Source organism: Cololabis saira, chromosome 2, assembly GCF_033807715.1.
Source record: "Cololabis saira isolate AMF1-May2022 chromosome 2, fColSai1.1, whole genome shotgun sequence".
NCBI lineage: Eukaryota > Metazoa > Chordata > Actinopteri > Beloniformes > Belonidae > Cololabis > Cololabis saira.
This window is the reverse complement of record NC_084588.1, coordinates 46894779-46908959: the sequence shown is the minus strand read 5'-3', so window position 1 is coordinate 46908959 and position 14181 is coordinate 46894779. Positions and strand designations below refer to the sequence as shown.

The following is a 14181-nucleotide window of genomic DNA, read 5'->3' as shown; positions in this document are numbered from 1 at the left end:
TAATTTAGAGGAGGAAGATTTTTTTTTCATTGTGCACTTTGAGAAAAAAGTCGAAATGTCGAGAAAAAAGGTTAAATTTCAACTTTAATCTTGAAATTGTATTTCAACATTAATCTCGACATTTAAAGAAAAATTGTATTTCAACATTAATCTCGACATTTCGACTTTTTTCTTGAAGTGCACAATAAAAAAAATCTTCCCCTCTCAAATATTTTTTCTACTGCATGGCCCTGATACTATTCCGTATAATAACAATAACAGCACGTGGCTTCCTTTATACACAAAACGACAATCAAATCAATAGTTTCTGCAAATCTGCAGTCGTTTAGCTTCCCGTCGTTTCCCTGAATAAAGAAGGATTTTATTTTTAAAATAACAACAATGACGTCACAGGTGCGTGATGACGGCCAGAAACCAGCCAGAAGGAAAAACAGTAATGAAAAGTGAAACCGAGACTCTCTGGAGAGATTTTCTGTTTTGTTGTGGATTTTTCTGGAAATATGAACAAAAAAAGATTTTCTGAAATAAATAAAAACATAATTCAGAACAAAGTCCCTGCAGTTGTGGAGACGAGTGAGAGTTTCGCCAGCTCAGCACCTCCCTCAACATCCCAGAGTATCCTGGAAACATAGGCCACGCCCATGACCAAGCCACGCCCCCAGCAAGCCCCGCCCCATCAGGTGTCCTGGTAACACCTTTATATATTTATATATGTGTTATTGGGATCTGGTCGGCTCTCAGACTTCCAGACCCACTTGGACCACGAGGTACCGGGACCACGGGGTACCAGGATAACGAGGTACCGGGACCACGAGGTACAAAAACCACGGGGTACCGGGACCACGGGGTACCGGGACCACGAGGTACCAGGACCACGGGGTACCAGGATAACGAGGTACCGGGACCACGAGGTACAAAAACCACGGGGTACCGGGACCACAGGGTACCGGGACCACGAGGTACCGGGACCACGAGGTACAAAAACCACGGGGTACCGGGATAAAGAGGTACCGGGACCACGAGGTACAAAAACCACGGGGTACCGGGACCACGGGGTACCAGGACCACGAGGTACCGGGACCACAAGGTACCAGGACCACGGGGTCTTAGGTCTCGGGTCTCAGGTCTGAGGGGTCTGGGGGGGGTGTGTGCTTGTTTGCTGTCAAAAGCATCAGTAGGTGTTCCTGGTGCTGGTGCTGGAGCTGCCACGGTCCGAGCGCCTCTTCATCCAGTCCAGCAGGCAGAACTGGATCATCAGGAAGAACCCTGGAGAGAACCGGGTCAGAGGTCAGAGGACAGCTGCCGGGAACCGGCTGGTAACCAGCCGGAAACCAGTAGGTAACCAGCCGGAAACTAGCCGGAAACCAGGAGGAAACCAGCTGGAAACTAGCTGGAAACCAGCCGGAAACTAGCTGGAAACCAGCCGGAAACCAGGAGGAAACCAGCCGGAAACCAGCTGGAAACCAGGAGGTAACCAGCTGGAAACTAGCTGGAAACCAGCCGGAAACTAGCTGGAAACCAGCCGGAAACTAGCTGGTAACTAGCTGGTAACTTGTGCTTACTTTTATTTTACCTCTTTTCTTATCATTTTATTTGTTATTTATGTTTTAATTGTGTCTTGCCGCTTTTAATGTTGATGTAAAGCACTTTGAATTACCTTGTGTTGAATTGTGCTCTACAAATAAAATTGCCTTGCCTTTTGTTTATCAGTGACCCTCTAACCCAGATGTTGAAGTCCGCTAGGCGGAAACAGTTTAAAGTGCGTCAAAACAGGGAAGTGGAGCAAAGAGAGACAGTGTGAAAGAGAGACAGCACGAACTAACTTTCTGTTTGATGTTAATAATACAGAGTGGTTGTGTGAAACATTCATTTGCATAACAATAGTTCGGTTGCATTTCATTACCGTGCAGCTAGCTATTTTGCATTATAAGCCAGTGATTCTTAACCATAGGGCCGCGGCCCACACTTGGGCCGCGAGCGCCCCCTAGTGGGCCGCGAAAAAAAATCTGTTTTGTAGGTTTGGGCCGCGGGACTGCATCCCGACCATGTGGTGGCGCTAATGCGTTAGTCAGTTGTTACTGACTGCCAGCTGGTGGAGGAGGGAACCAAGAGGAAGAAGCGGGGGAGCTCTATAAAAGAGGAGAATAATGCCGCGGCACGTTCCATTTACCTCGGACACTCATCTAGCTGCACGTGTACTATTAAGGCCTGTATTTACGGAGAAAATCCTTTGTTTTGCACAAAATAGGTTTAAATCCGCCAGGATAAGGGATCGTTTACTTGGTCTGCGCTCAGAGTCGGCTTGGATCTGCCAGTATCAGGGATTGATTACTTGGTCTGCGCCCAGCAACGGGGAGAGCGAGCGCGGCGTGATCCTTTATTTTTATATTCTCCATCGTGGCCACAATTAAGCCCAAAGCCCGAAACAGACTCAGAGCAACGCTGCATGCTACTCTGAGAGTGAGCCTTTCCCCCATTCCACCCAGACTGGACCTGATTGTGTCTCAGAGGCCCAAGTGTCTCATTAAGAGCTGCAGATAAAAAGGAAATTGTATTTTTTTTTTAATATGTATATGAAAGAAAATAAAGATTCTTCTGGTTCTGCTATGCACAAATATAGTTTCATTTGCACTTTATTTCAATTTTATTTACAGTTTATTTAATTTAAAAACATTATTTTGAATGTATTTATTTTACTTTTTATTAATAATAATGGCTTGGTTTTATATAGCGCCCTTAAAGGCACCCAGAGCGCTTTTTACAGAGACCATTATTAATTCCTACACATTCTCACCGGTGGTGGTAAGCTACGTTTGTAGCCACAGCTGCCCTGCAGAGTGACAGAAGCGTCAGTCGGCCCCTCCGACCACCACCAAACAGTCAAACACATTCACACGGGGCAAGGTGGGTAAGGTGTCTTGCCCAAGGACACTACGACAGCAACTGGGACGTAGCGGGATTTGAACTGCCGACCTTCCGATCATTGGACGACCCGCTCTACTGCCATCCATTGATTGATTTATGTTTTTTATTCTGAGTCCTTAATTAGCCTGAACTGATTGATTTGTCCTAGTATAAATCAAGCTTGACATGTGCATGTTAACATTGACATGTTTCATAAAAGTCCGTGATGATCATTTTATTTGACAAGGTTTTTACTTGGGCCCTGGGCCGCTCTGTACTGAAAAAATTGGGCCTCGAGGTCAGAAAGGTTAAGAACCCCTGTTATAAGCTATTTAAACATTAGCACATGATCCACTTTAAATGCCATTTGTGCACTACTTGAGAAGTTTAGGTTTGTTCATTATTCACTACTAAGAGTTGAATGTCACTGCAATTGATCTACTGTAGTGAGCTGACAGTGTTTACAATTTGAATTCTTACTGCTTACTAGGACAATTGTATTTTGTATTTTGAAAAGGAGTTACAGGTTACAGGATTTAAATTTGTTTAAATCTGTTTAATTTGTGTAACTAAAGAAAGTAATGTTTAGAGGTTAATCAGTGCGTTTACATGGGAAGTTTAATTCCTCTTTAATTCAGAATTAAAATTAAATCTGATTTAAAATGAGTAAAAATTACCACGTAAACACCTAATTCCGAATGAAAATGGCCATTCCAAATTAAACTTAAGTGTAAGTAAGTGTCTGTTTTATTCCGATTTTAAATCCGAATAGAAAAATTCCGCGATCATGTATACGCTCATTCTGCTTTAAATTTATTCCGGTCTTTCTGCGCTGCTCGTTCCCTCGCCCGTCTGTTAATTTTAAGTTTATTTTTTATTTCTGTTAACAATTAATTAGGCATGTTGACGGTAAACTTCGATCTCCGGGGAGGAGCTAACGATGGATGAATGGATTGATGAGTTCCTGTCTCCGGACAAAAAGACGAGCAAAAAGCGACATGCGGAGCTACATCTGGAGAGATGGGACTATTTTTTTCCCACAGTGGGGCTATTTTTACTGGATAATATGTATTTCTGATTAATTAAAAACTACATAAAATAGATTATGTATTCCTCTTTTATATTTACATTATTGGTAACCATTTTATAAAAGCAAAAAATCACTTGGCGTCGGGCCAGAGACGCCCCTCAGCTGTGACATAATGAGCGTATACCACGGCCTGCAGCGATGTATTGCTTAAATATTAATATTTAATGTATATTATATATATTAAACTCTCCCACTCTGTTAAAAACGTCCTGTGTTTATATTCGTATTTTCGTTTGGCTGTGCATTTTTTCCCTGCCATTTTGAGAGTTATTTCCGTCACAAACACAAGCACTAGCGCCCGTATAGCTCAACAGGTTGAGCAGGCGACTAATGTACAGCGACGCGGGTTTGATTCCAGTCGCGGCATATTTTTCCCCCACTTCCTACGTCTGTCTTTCACTAAACCTATCAAATAAAGTCGCAAGAGCCGCATGACACTGGGAACCCTGCAATAAACGGTGGTCAAGAGCAGAGACGATTTATTTAATAAGTAGCTTGGAGGACTTGGAAATAATTAAAAGAACAGATGGCAGGAAACATAAAAAGGGTGAGTTTTTCCAAAGTTGTAGCGGCTAAGTTTGTTTTTCTTCCGGTAGACGTAACTTCCGGTCCGCTCCCCTATCCAATCAGAACATTCCAAACCCCCAGACCTTAAGAGGAATTGGATAAAGCCGATCAAACGTGTTTTCCATGTAAACCTCAATTCGGAATCACTATTTCCATGTAAACTCAAAGGAAAATAGTTTAATTCGGAATTATTTAACTCAGAATAATTCATTCTGAATTAAAAAACATCATGTAACCGTGGCCAATGATTGGCCAGGAAGTAGTTATACCCCCCAAACCCAAACTCCCCAGGACCAGGACCAGGACCAGGACCAGGACCAGAACCAGCTCCAGGACCAGGACCAGGACCAGGACCAGAACCTGGACCAGCACCCACCTTGGAAGGAGTTGAGGAAGCAGAAGAGGAAGAGGACAAAGTCGGATAGCGGGCCGAAATCCAGGAAGGCCAGACCCCAGGACGTCCCGAACAGGAGGATGAACCCCCACATGCTGAGCACCATGACCCGGTTCTGCCTCCACTCGGCCCGGTTCCGAATCTTCAGGTACACGAAGACCAGAACCACGGACCCGGCCAGCACCAGGACGGCCAGCAGCGTCAGGTTGGTGAAGTAGTGGGCCAGCCGGGCCTTGGGGTTCAGCTTCATCCAGCACCTGGCGGGGGCAGGACGGGGGGGGTCAAGGACACAATCACAGGACCCGGGTACCAGACCCGGGTACCAGAGGAGGGAACACTGGTATCGTTAAGCTTCATTGCTAACGACCCTTATTTCACTTATCTGAAACTCCCCTAAAATATTCCCAAGACCCCTAAATAATTTGGTGTTTTTTTTATTTTTTTAAATATATGTATTGTTTTTCTTTTACAAAAAAGTGCAGGCGAATTAAATACAATACGGAAGAGTATCAGGGCCAGGCAGGAGAAAAATAAGTGCACAATAAAAAAAACTCTTCCCCTTTCAAATATTTTTTCTCCTGCATGGTCCTAATTTTCTTTTTCAACGACACATTTGGATTTCTTTTCCACATCTATGAAGCGAAAGTTTTTGAAAAGATCTAAAGACTAAACTTGTTTAAAGACTAAACCAGAGGAAACTACTTAAAAATGGATATTAAGGATCTTTGTGAAAGACAACCAAGAAAGACTGGATGACCGCAGGAAAGTCTGCACCGGGAGTGGGGGGCTAGTTACCCTACCCATTAGTTCTGCAAAGGACACCCTGCCGGTGGAGGAGAGCAGTCCCGTACAGAGTGGCACCAAAAGCACATTCGGAGCATCAACCAACAACAACCAGCAAGCAAGCCAGAGAAAGGAGAAGAAAGAACCTGGTCGGAAACAGGCGATCAAGTGGCCAAAAGCCAACGAGCGCGCAGTCTGGTGGAAGCTGGACAACAACATCACGGTCCTCCTGGAGCATTCTCTCCGAAGACCGGGTGGAAACTAATGGCGCTTTTCCACTAGTATCTACTCAGCCCGACTCGCCTCGGCGCGGCTCGTCCCGGCTCCACCCGTTTTGTCCCCGTTTGTTTTTCCACAGCCAGGTGAGAAGTGGGCGGGTTTGGAGCAAAGCTGCTTCGACGTACTCGATTGCGCAACCCCTTTGTTCATGTCGGCGCTGATGAGAAATCAGCTGGAGCCGCGAGCGGCTGAGAGTAAAACAGAGCTCCTGGTGGATCTGATCGTTCCTTATCGCCCGTCTACATCCCTTTTTTAATTCTCTCGTCAGCCACCAGGTTTATGAACATCTGCACCTCAGAGTTGGATCACCAAACAGATGTTTGCGCTGTATAATAAAATCGCCGCAAGCCGCGAGCCGTTCTCGTGCTGACTCCCGCTTCCTGATTCAAACGTCTGACGGCCTCGCCCCCCGACCAATCAGTGGCGTGGAGGGTGATGACGTCAGATATAGTGCCGGCTCAGCCCGGTTAGAACCTCTGTAGAATAGATACACAAAAAGTATCTGCTTGGCACGCCTCCACCCGCTTCAGCCCGTAGTGGAAAAGCGCAAGACGGGGACGTGGCGGGTAGAAGCGAGCTGAAGAATGCAGGAGTCTTTTCGGAGTGGTAGCTGAGAGGCGAAGAGCAGCCCCCAAGCAGAAAGGAAGGAGAGAGCGAGAGATTGAGCCAGGGCCGTGCCGCCCATAGGGCAGGTTAGGCAACTGCTAGGGGCGCCAGCATGCCAGGGGGCGCCATGCAACCAGCTGTTTTTTTTTTTTTTTTTTTTTTTTTTAATAAACTTTTGATAAATTAGAAATTAATAATTAATAATAAAAAACAACAAAAGTACATATACAGCCAAAAGTCTTTAAATAATAATGAAATCGTTTTTCTAATTTTAATTTCTGCCTGGCTGCATCCTTCTGCCTCTCTGGCAGCCACAATTCATTTTGCTGCGGTCCCTCACCTCAACACACTCGCGTGCGGCGCCCGCTCCCCCACCCACTACGCCGTAGACTCTGCGTTGCTGTAACGCAGAACCATAAATCAGCCTTTAGCCAGTTGTCGTATCAGAAGGAGCCTTAAAGCAGGAAATATGTTTTGTTGTGGTTTTCTGCCCAACCCTGGATGAAACCATCATTGGTAAGCTGTCATAATATTAATTATTTCTGATAACATTGTCATGACGCTGAATACATTCCTATATTGTTTGTTGCTGTTTGACTGCCGTGTCTGATTGTGTTAAATACATGTTGTTGCACATTGTAAACTGTTGTGTAGGTTGAACACACGTGTCTGAATTGATCTACTCAGCGAATCCGACATCTATGGCTAAGATGAAAACTTAGCCTTAAAAATAAAAATATCCCCACGATAAGTCATAATTATGAGATATAAAGTCATAATTATGAGATATGAAGTCGAAATTATGAGATATAAAGTCGAAATTATGAGATATAAAGTCGAAATTATGAGATATAAAGTTGAAATTATGAGATAGAAAGTCGAAATTATGAGATAGAAAGTCGAAATTATGAGATAAAAAGTCATAATTATGAGATAGAAAGTCGAAATTATGAGATATAAAGTCGAAATTATGAGATAGAAAGTCATAATTATGAGATAGAAAGTTGAAATTATCACTTTTTATGTCATAATTATGACTTACCGTGGGGATATTTTTATTTTTAAGGCTAAGATTTCATCTTATTACTTTTTTCTTTTACTGGTGGAAATGGGCTTCCATAAACATCACTGGATGTCATTTGATTTTTATCTCCAGTTCGTTTGAAAGGTTCGCTGACACCACCCCCGTTTACTCACATGAGGTAGGTGTCCCGGGTCCCTTCCTGCTCCAGCTCCCTCAGCCCGTACACGTCACCCACCGCCACCAGGACGCCGACAGGAAGCACCGGGAGAACTGGTGAGACATGGAGGGTCAGAGGTGCGCCGGGTGTGACCTCAGCTGCCCGTGGCCCCGCCCACTCACCGAAGCCCGCCAGGATCCAGACGTAGGGCGGGGGGAGGCCGAAGGTGTCCACATACATCAGCCAGAAGATGTGGAACACCTCCACCCCCATCCAGGCGAAGGCGCTGAGCAGCGCGTAGTGCAGCAGCGGCGCCGCCCAGGCGCAGGCGGCCTCGCGGCCCGCGTTAGCTATCACCCCCGTCAGGAAGAACAGCAGGCTGAGCAGCGCCAGGGAGGCGGCCAAGCCCACGTGAGCTGGGAGGGACTTGTTGGAATTGTTGGCGGGGCGTCTCCTAGAGGGGTATATAATAAACGCACATTACGATGAAGTGCAAGTTTGAGAAGGAAGCAAAGCTTATCAAGTTCAGCCACCCCTTACATAGTAAGTATATGTATATGGTATAGTATATATAGTATATGATACAATATATATATATATATATATATATATACATACACATATACACATGTATACATATATACATATATACACACACACCCCCAGAACCCCCAGAACCCTCAGAACCCCCAGAACCGAGCCGCCGCCTCACCGTTTCCTGGCGAAGAAGACGAGCAGCGCCACGCAGCTGACGAAGGACACGGCGCAGCCGGCCAAGCTGATGCAGGTGAGCGCTAGCAGGTGGCGCAGGGGGCGGGGCTTCAGGTCCTGGTGGGACAGGGGTGGGTTAGCGCCGGGTGGGCGGGTTCCACGGACAGGTCAAAGGTCAGGGGTCAGAGGTCAGGTGTTTGAGGTCAGGGGTCAGAGGTCGGAGGTCGGGACTCACCACCAGCACGGCGAAGTAGGTCAGGTGGTCGCAGAGGCACTCGGTGTGGGCGTCGCCCCGCGCTAGCGTAGCGCAGCCGTCAGCTAGCCAGCGCACCTGCAACGGGTCTGCAGCAGAACAGTTAGCTTCAGTTAGCTTCAGTTAGCTTCAGCGGGATCAAACACAGCAGCAGCAGCAGCAGCAGCAGCAGCGTGTGAGAGGGTTACTGACCTCGGTGGACGTCCCAGGACACGCAGGACCTCCGGTTCTGGTCCTGGGGGGAAACAGGACTTAGTGCTGGTTCTGACAGCGGACCCGCCTCATCAGAGACGGCTCAGACCCGGGTCACTCAGGCCTGAGTGACCCGGGTCTGAGCCGTCTCTGATGAGGCGAACGATTTTAAAAGGATCTAAAGACTAAACTGGTTTAAAGACTAAATCAGAGAAAAGTACTTAAAAATGGATATTAAGGATCTTTGCTAGAACATTTCCTCTGGTTTTGGTCAACGAAAATGAAGATAATCTGTAATCTACATTTTAGTCTCATTTTATTCGTCGATTATATTGCATTTTATATTTAATTATCGTTATCGTCACATGACCAGTATTTTCTTTGCGACTCGTTTTCCTCAGGTGATAAAGGTTCGTTTGACGACGATATATAGTCATGATTTTCATTGAAGAAAGCAACTTTATAGTGTATCATTCCTTTTTCAAAATAAAACCAAAAGTTTTTATTTTGTAATCTACAAAAGGCGTCCGGACTGGTCTGAGGAGGTGAACCGGGTCAGACCCAGAACCCTCTGAGTGACCCGGGTCTGACCCGTCTCTAATGAGGCGTCCAGACCGGTTCTCCGGCGGTTCTGAGGAAATGAACCTGGTCAGGCCCAGAACTTACCGGAATGGCGTTGTGGTGGAAGCCGATCTTCACCGGCTCCGACAGATTAGTGACGACCTGGTTCTCCACAGTGATGTCAACCACGTCCTGGAGGAGCTGGAGGTTCTGGAGGTTCTGGAGGCCGTCCTGGACACACACACACACACACATGGACACACACACACATGTATGCACACACTTTAGTGTAGAGTCCTGATATAGCGGGACTGTTTTCTTTATCCCGCCTGCATCTGCTAAACTCTGAGAATTCATGCCGCACCATAATAGAGATGCATTGATTTAGTGTCTTCTCCCGTCCTGCAAGAGAAATGTTGTCCGAGACAAATCTATCTGATTTAATGTTAACATGATCATTGTGGAGCTTGATGGATAATTGACAGTTCATAGGCCACCTGACTGAAAGTTAGATGCAAATCCATCATTGTCATCATCGCACAAGCTTTTTCGCGGTGCATCAATTATGTGATTGAAGTTATAGCAACGAGAGTAGCTGTGAGTGGCTCAAATAACACTAATAAATAACATAAAATTAACAAAGTTAACAAATTAATTCAACAAATGAATCGCTTGGCCATTATATTGCTGTGGAGGAAGAGAATGCTGCTGACCGACTGCTGGTTCCAATCCCTCGTCTCTCTTCCAAGATGCTCCACAGACACTAAACGCAGCTTCTCCAAATATCTGACTTTCCTTGCTTTGTACTTGTTTTGTAAAGACCTTGTTTGAGGTTTATTTTCCACCTCATTGATTTCCACCTTGTCACTAGGCTACATCCCAATCCCGCATTGTTTTTTTCATTGTTTTTTTCATTGTTTAACGAGAGTTCAAACCGCCCACTCCCGCCAGATTTGCGTCGGGTCCCGCGGGACCCGGTGGGACCCGATCCAAAGGCAGCCCTCTACTTTAGAGTGAATGCAGCAACACGACCAACAGGGGCGTGGCCTGACCACCTCAGCAGACATCACGGTGCAGGGGGGCGGGGAGTCGTACCTGGAACAGCGGGTTGCCGTTGAAGAAGGTGAACACCACCCTGCTGCTGTTGGAGCTCCTCCTCAGAGCCGGGGGGACGAAGACCCGGACCGCCGAACCAGAACCAGAACCCGAGCCCGGCCTGGCCTGGAACACAGACACGGGACATGAGAGGTTACCATGACAATGACAGGACAGAAGTGCTTTCTTATCTTATGGCGCTTTTCCACTAGTACTTACTAACACCTACTAGCACCTACCAGTACCTACTAGTACCTACTAGAACGTACTAGCACCTACTAGAACGTACTAGCACCTACTAGTACCTACTAGTACCTACTAGCACCTAGGTGCCAGTAGGTGCTAGTTGGTACTAGTAGGTGCTAGTAGGTACTACTATACTAGTAGGTGCACCCTGGGAACTAAGCGACTTACGGGCGAGGAGACATTGTAGCCTCCGAAGCCGTCCTCCATCTCCATGGTGGATCTGTGACCGCAGGACAGTCTGGGGCCGCTGGGGCCGCTGGAGAACAGCAAGCTGAACACAGAACCAGAACCAGGATTAGAGGCAGAAAATAGAGGGAGCCACGCCGGGCGGGCGACACGCCTGGTCACCATGGAAACCACAGCTTCCTGTTTGCAGTCAGATCAGCTGATGACATGAAAGGAGTCACTCCTGAGGCTCAGGTCAGACGTACCTGCGCAGGTAATCCTGGTCCGCCTGGTCACACAGAGACTCTGCAGACACAAACACAGGGGTCAAAGGTCAGATAACTTATATTATCTTTAGGTTTTAAGGCTACTTTACATTTGTTTAAACAGACTAGAACAGAGACGGTTCTTACTGTCTAACCCTCTACAACCCTAAACGGAGGCGGTCCTTACTGCAGCCCATGGCGTCGGCTCTGAACCGGAAGGCGGTCCGAGTCTTGGTGGTGATGAAATCATCCATGATCGTGGCGTTGAAGATGCCGAAGGTTCCCGCCGGCGCGTTGGCGCCGGTGGTCAGGTCGGTGCAGCAAGAGTCCAGCGGGACGGCGGGGTAGCACAGCGTCAGGTTCCTGCCCCCCACCTGGTCACATGACCACAACACACACACCTGGTCACATGACCACAACACACACCTGGTCACATGACCACAACACAACAGAGCTAGTTCCTCCAACATCCTGGCGTCTAAATACTAGGGGTGTCAAGTTAGCACATTAATTGCGATTAATTAATTGCAGGCATATTTAGCATGTTGTTTTTTAATCGCTTAACCGACGCCTGGACCGATCAAACGGTGGTTCTGCTGCACAGAACCGGTGAGGCCCACGCCATTCTAAGACCCACGACTAGGGATGTTAACAATTAATCGGTTTTAGATTAATTGTCAATGAGAAATTACTCGATTAAATTATTATTAATAATAATAATAATAATACATTTTATTTGTAACGCACTTTATAATATATAATAATCTCTTTATTTGCATTAGCATCTTTATATACATGGAAATACACCGAAATGTGTCCTCTGCTTTTAACCCATCACTAGTTACACTAGAATGGGGGTCGGCAACCTGCGGCTCTAGAGCCGCATGCAGCTCTTTAGCGCCGCCCTAGTGGCTCCTGCAGCTTTTTTTTTTAAATGTTTGAAAATGGAAATAGATGGGGGAGGGAAATATATTTTTTGTGTTAATGTGGTTTCTGTAGGAGGACAAACATGATACAAACATTCTGAACGTTTTCCAATGCTGTAAAAATGTGTAGAATAAATATTACATTTCAACATTTCTGTTAACGAATATTTATATGAGTAAGCAAGAGGCCATGCAGGAGAAAAGATATTTGAGAGGGGAAGATTTTTTTTATTATTGTGCACTTGAGAAAAAAGTCAAAATGTCGAGGAAAAAATCTCTAATTGTTATTTTGATTAATGTTGAAATACAATTTCAAGAATAAAGTCGAAACTTTTTTCTCAACATTTCAACTTTTTTCTTGACATTTCGACTTTTTTCTCAACATTTCGACTTTTTTCTCGACATTTCAGCTTTTTTTCTCGAGATTGTACTTCAACATTAATCTCGAACATTTCAACTTTTTTCTCGACATTTTGACTTTTTTCTCGACATTTCAGCTTTTTTCTCAAAGTGCATAATGAACAAAAAAATCTTCCTCCTCTAAGATATTATTTTTATCTTTCTCCTGCCTGGCCCTGATACTCTTCCGTAGTTTTGCGTCAGAGCCACACGTTTCTACCAGCAGGAGGCTGTTGTAAACAAACCGGCCTAAGGGATTGTTTTCAACGGGAAAAAGAGAAAAATAACTGAGGAGAAAAAGAGGATTCAACGTTTCTTGGAACGAATCATTTGCTTTCGTCGCCTGAATGTTTGCTCTGTAGCGAGAAGTTGTCCGATAACAAAAAGAGTCATGTGGAAAGACATTAGCTACATTTGCAGTCGAGGACCCAGTTATAACTAATATAATGAAAGCAACAAATGCTGTATGTATCTACGCGGAGAACGCGGAAGCAGCAGTGCAGCAGTGAACACAGCGTTTTGACAGCGTGGGAAAAAAATCCTACCGCTACCACTGAACTCATTCACCTCAACGGGCCCAGCACTTGGGCCCGTGTCGGTAAGTCCCGCTCTCTACCGGATCCAAACCCACCCGATCTGTGCGCACACACCGCCGCGGACTCCTCTTGGAGTCCTCGCGCGTAAGTTCCATTTCAGAACTCATCAGCTGAGCTGTACAGCACACGTAAACCGCAGCAAAAGCACGTCAAACACAGTTGCTGCCGTAGTTTTTGTTTTCTGGCAGAACGCGGGAAGCAGAACGCGGAAGCAGCAGTGCAGCAGTGAACGCAGCGCTTTTGACAGCGTGGGAAAAAAATCTTACCACTACCACCGAGCTCACTCACCTCAACGGGCCCAGCATTTGGGCCCGTGCCGGTAAGTCCCGCTCTCTACCGGATCCAAACCCACCCGATCTGTGCCCACACACCGCCGCGGACTCCTCTTGGAGTCCACGCGTGTAAGTTTTATTTCAGAACTCATAAGCTGAGCGCTACAGCACACGTAAACCGCACCAAAAGCAAGTGAATTCACGCCAAACACAGTTGCTGCCGTAGTTTCTGTTTTCTGGTTCCTAGGCTACCCCATCTTCCCCCATGGCTCCACTCACCTCCCCTCATGACTGCGACAGCTGCCTCCGCAAATCCCAGAAGATCGCAGAGCTGGAGCAGCGCATTTCCAACCTCCACTGGATCAGGAATGAAGAGACTCGCCTGGACTCAGTGATTATTCTGGGCGCCGGTCCTCCTGCCAACCCCGCTGACCTGGACTCCACTCTCCCGCTGCCTGATGCCGGCTCCCCCGCCGCAGCGGTCGCCCCAGCTGATCGGACAGCCCCTGTCACTCCGCCCCACACTGTTGCTGTCCCCACAGCTACATCCAGGCTAGCTTCCTCAGTCTCTGCTTCACACCCGGATCCCCTGGCTGGAGACACATGGCTCTTGCAGGGGGCCAAGCCGAAGCCAAAATGGGTGACTAAAAGCCGAATTTCAGAGGCAACTTTCACCCTTAACCCGAACCCGAGGC

General features: G+C 46.5%; 1 protein-coding gene across 1 annotated transcript in view; it reads right to left on the bottom strand.

The window, feature by feature from the left end:
* Nucleotides 1-851: 851 nt before the first annotated feature.
* Nucleotides 852-14181, bottom strand: part of LOC133464587 (adhesion G protein-coupled receptor G3-like) — a 30962-nt gene continuing 17632 nt past the window's right edge. The window contains exons 3-14 of the mRNA XM_061746661.1: nt 11481-11667; nt 11294-11333; nt 11031-11133; nt 10617-10742; nt 9627-9752; nt 8961-9003; nt 8751-8857; nt 8517-8632; nt 7987-8258; nt 7821-7917; nt 4938-5212; nt 852-1266 (exon numbers count right to left, since the gene is read on the bottom strand). Of these exons, the coding sequence (XP_061602645.1) occupies nt 1172-1266; nt 4938-5212; nt 7821-7917; nt 7987-8258; nt 8517-8632; nt 8751-8857; nt 8961-9003; nt 9627-9752; nt 10617-10742; nt 11031-11133; nt 11294-11333; nt 11481-11667 (1587 nt within the window). The 3' untranslated portion in view covers nt 852-1171. The remainder of the gene's footprint in view (nt 1267-4937; nt 5213-7820; nt 7918-7986; nt 8259-8516; nt 8633-8750; nt 8858-8960; nt 9004-9626; nt 9753-10616; nt 10743-11030; nt 11134-11293; nt 11334-11480; nt 11668-14181) is intronic.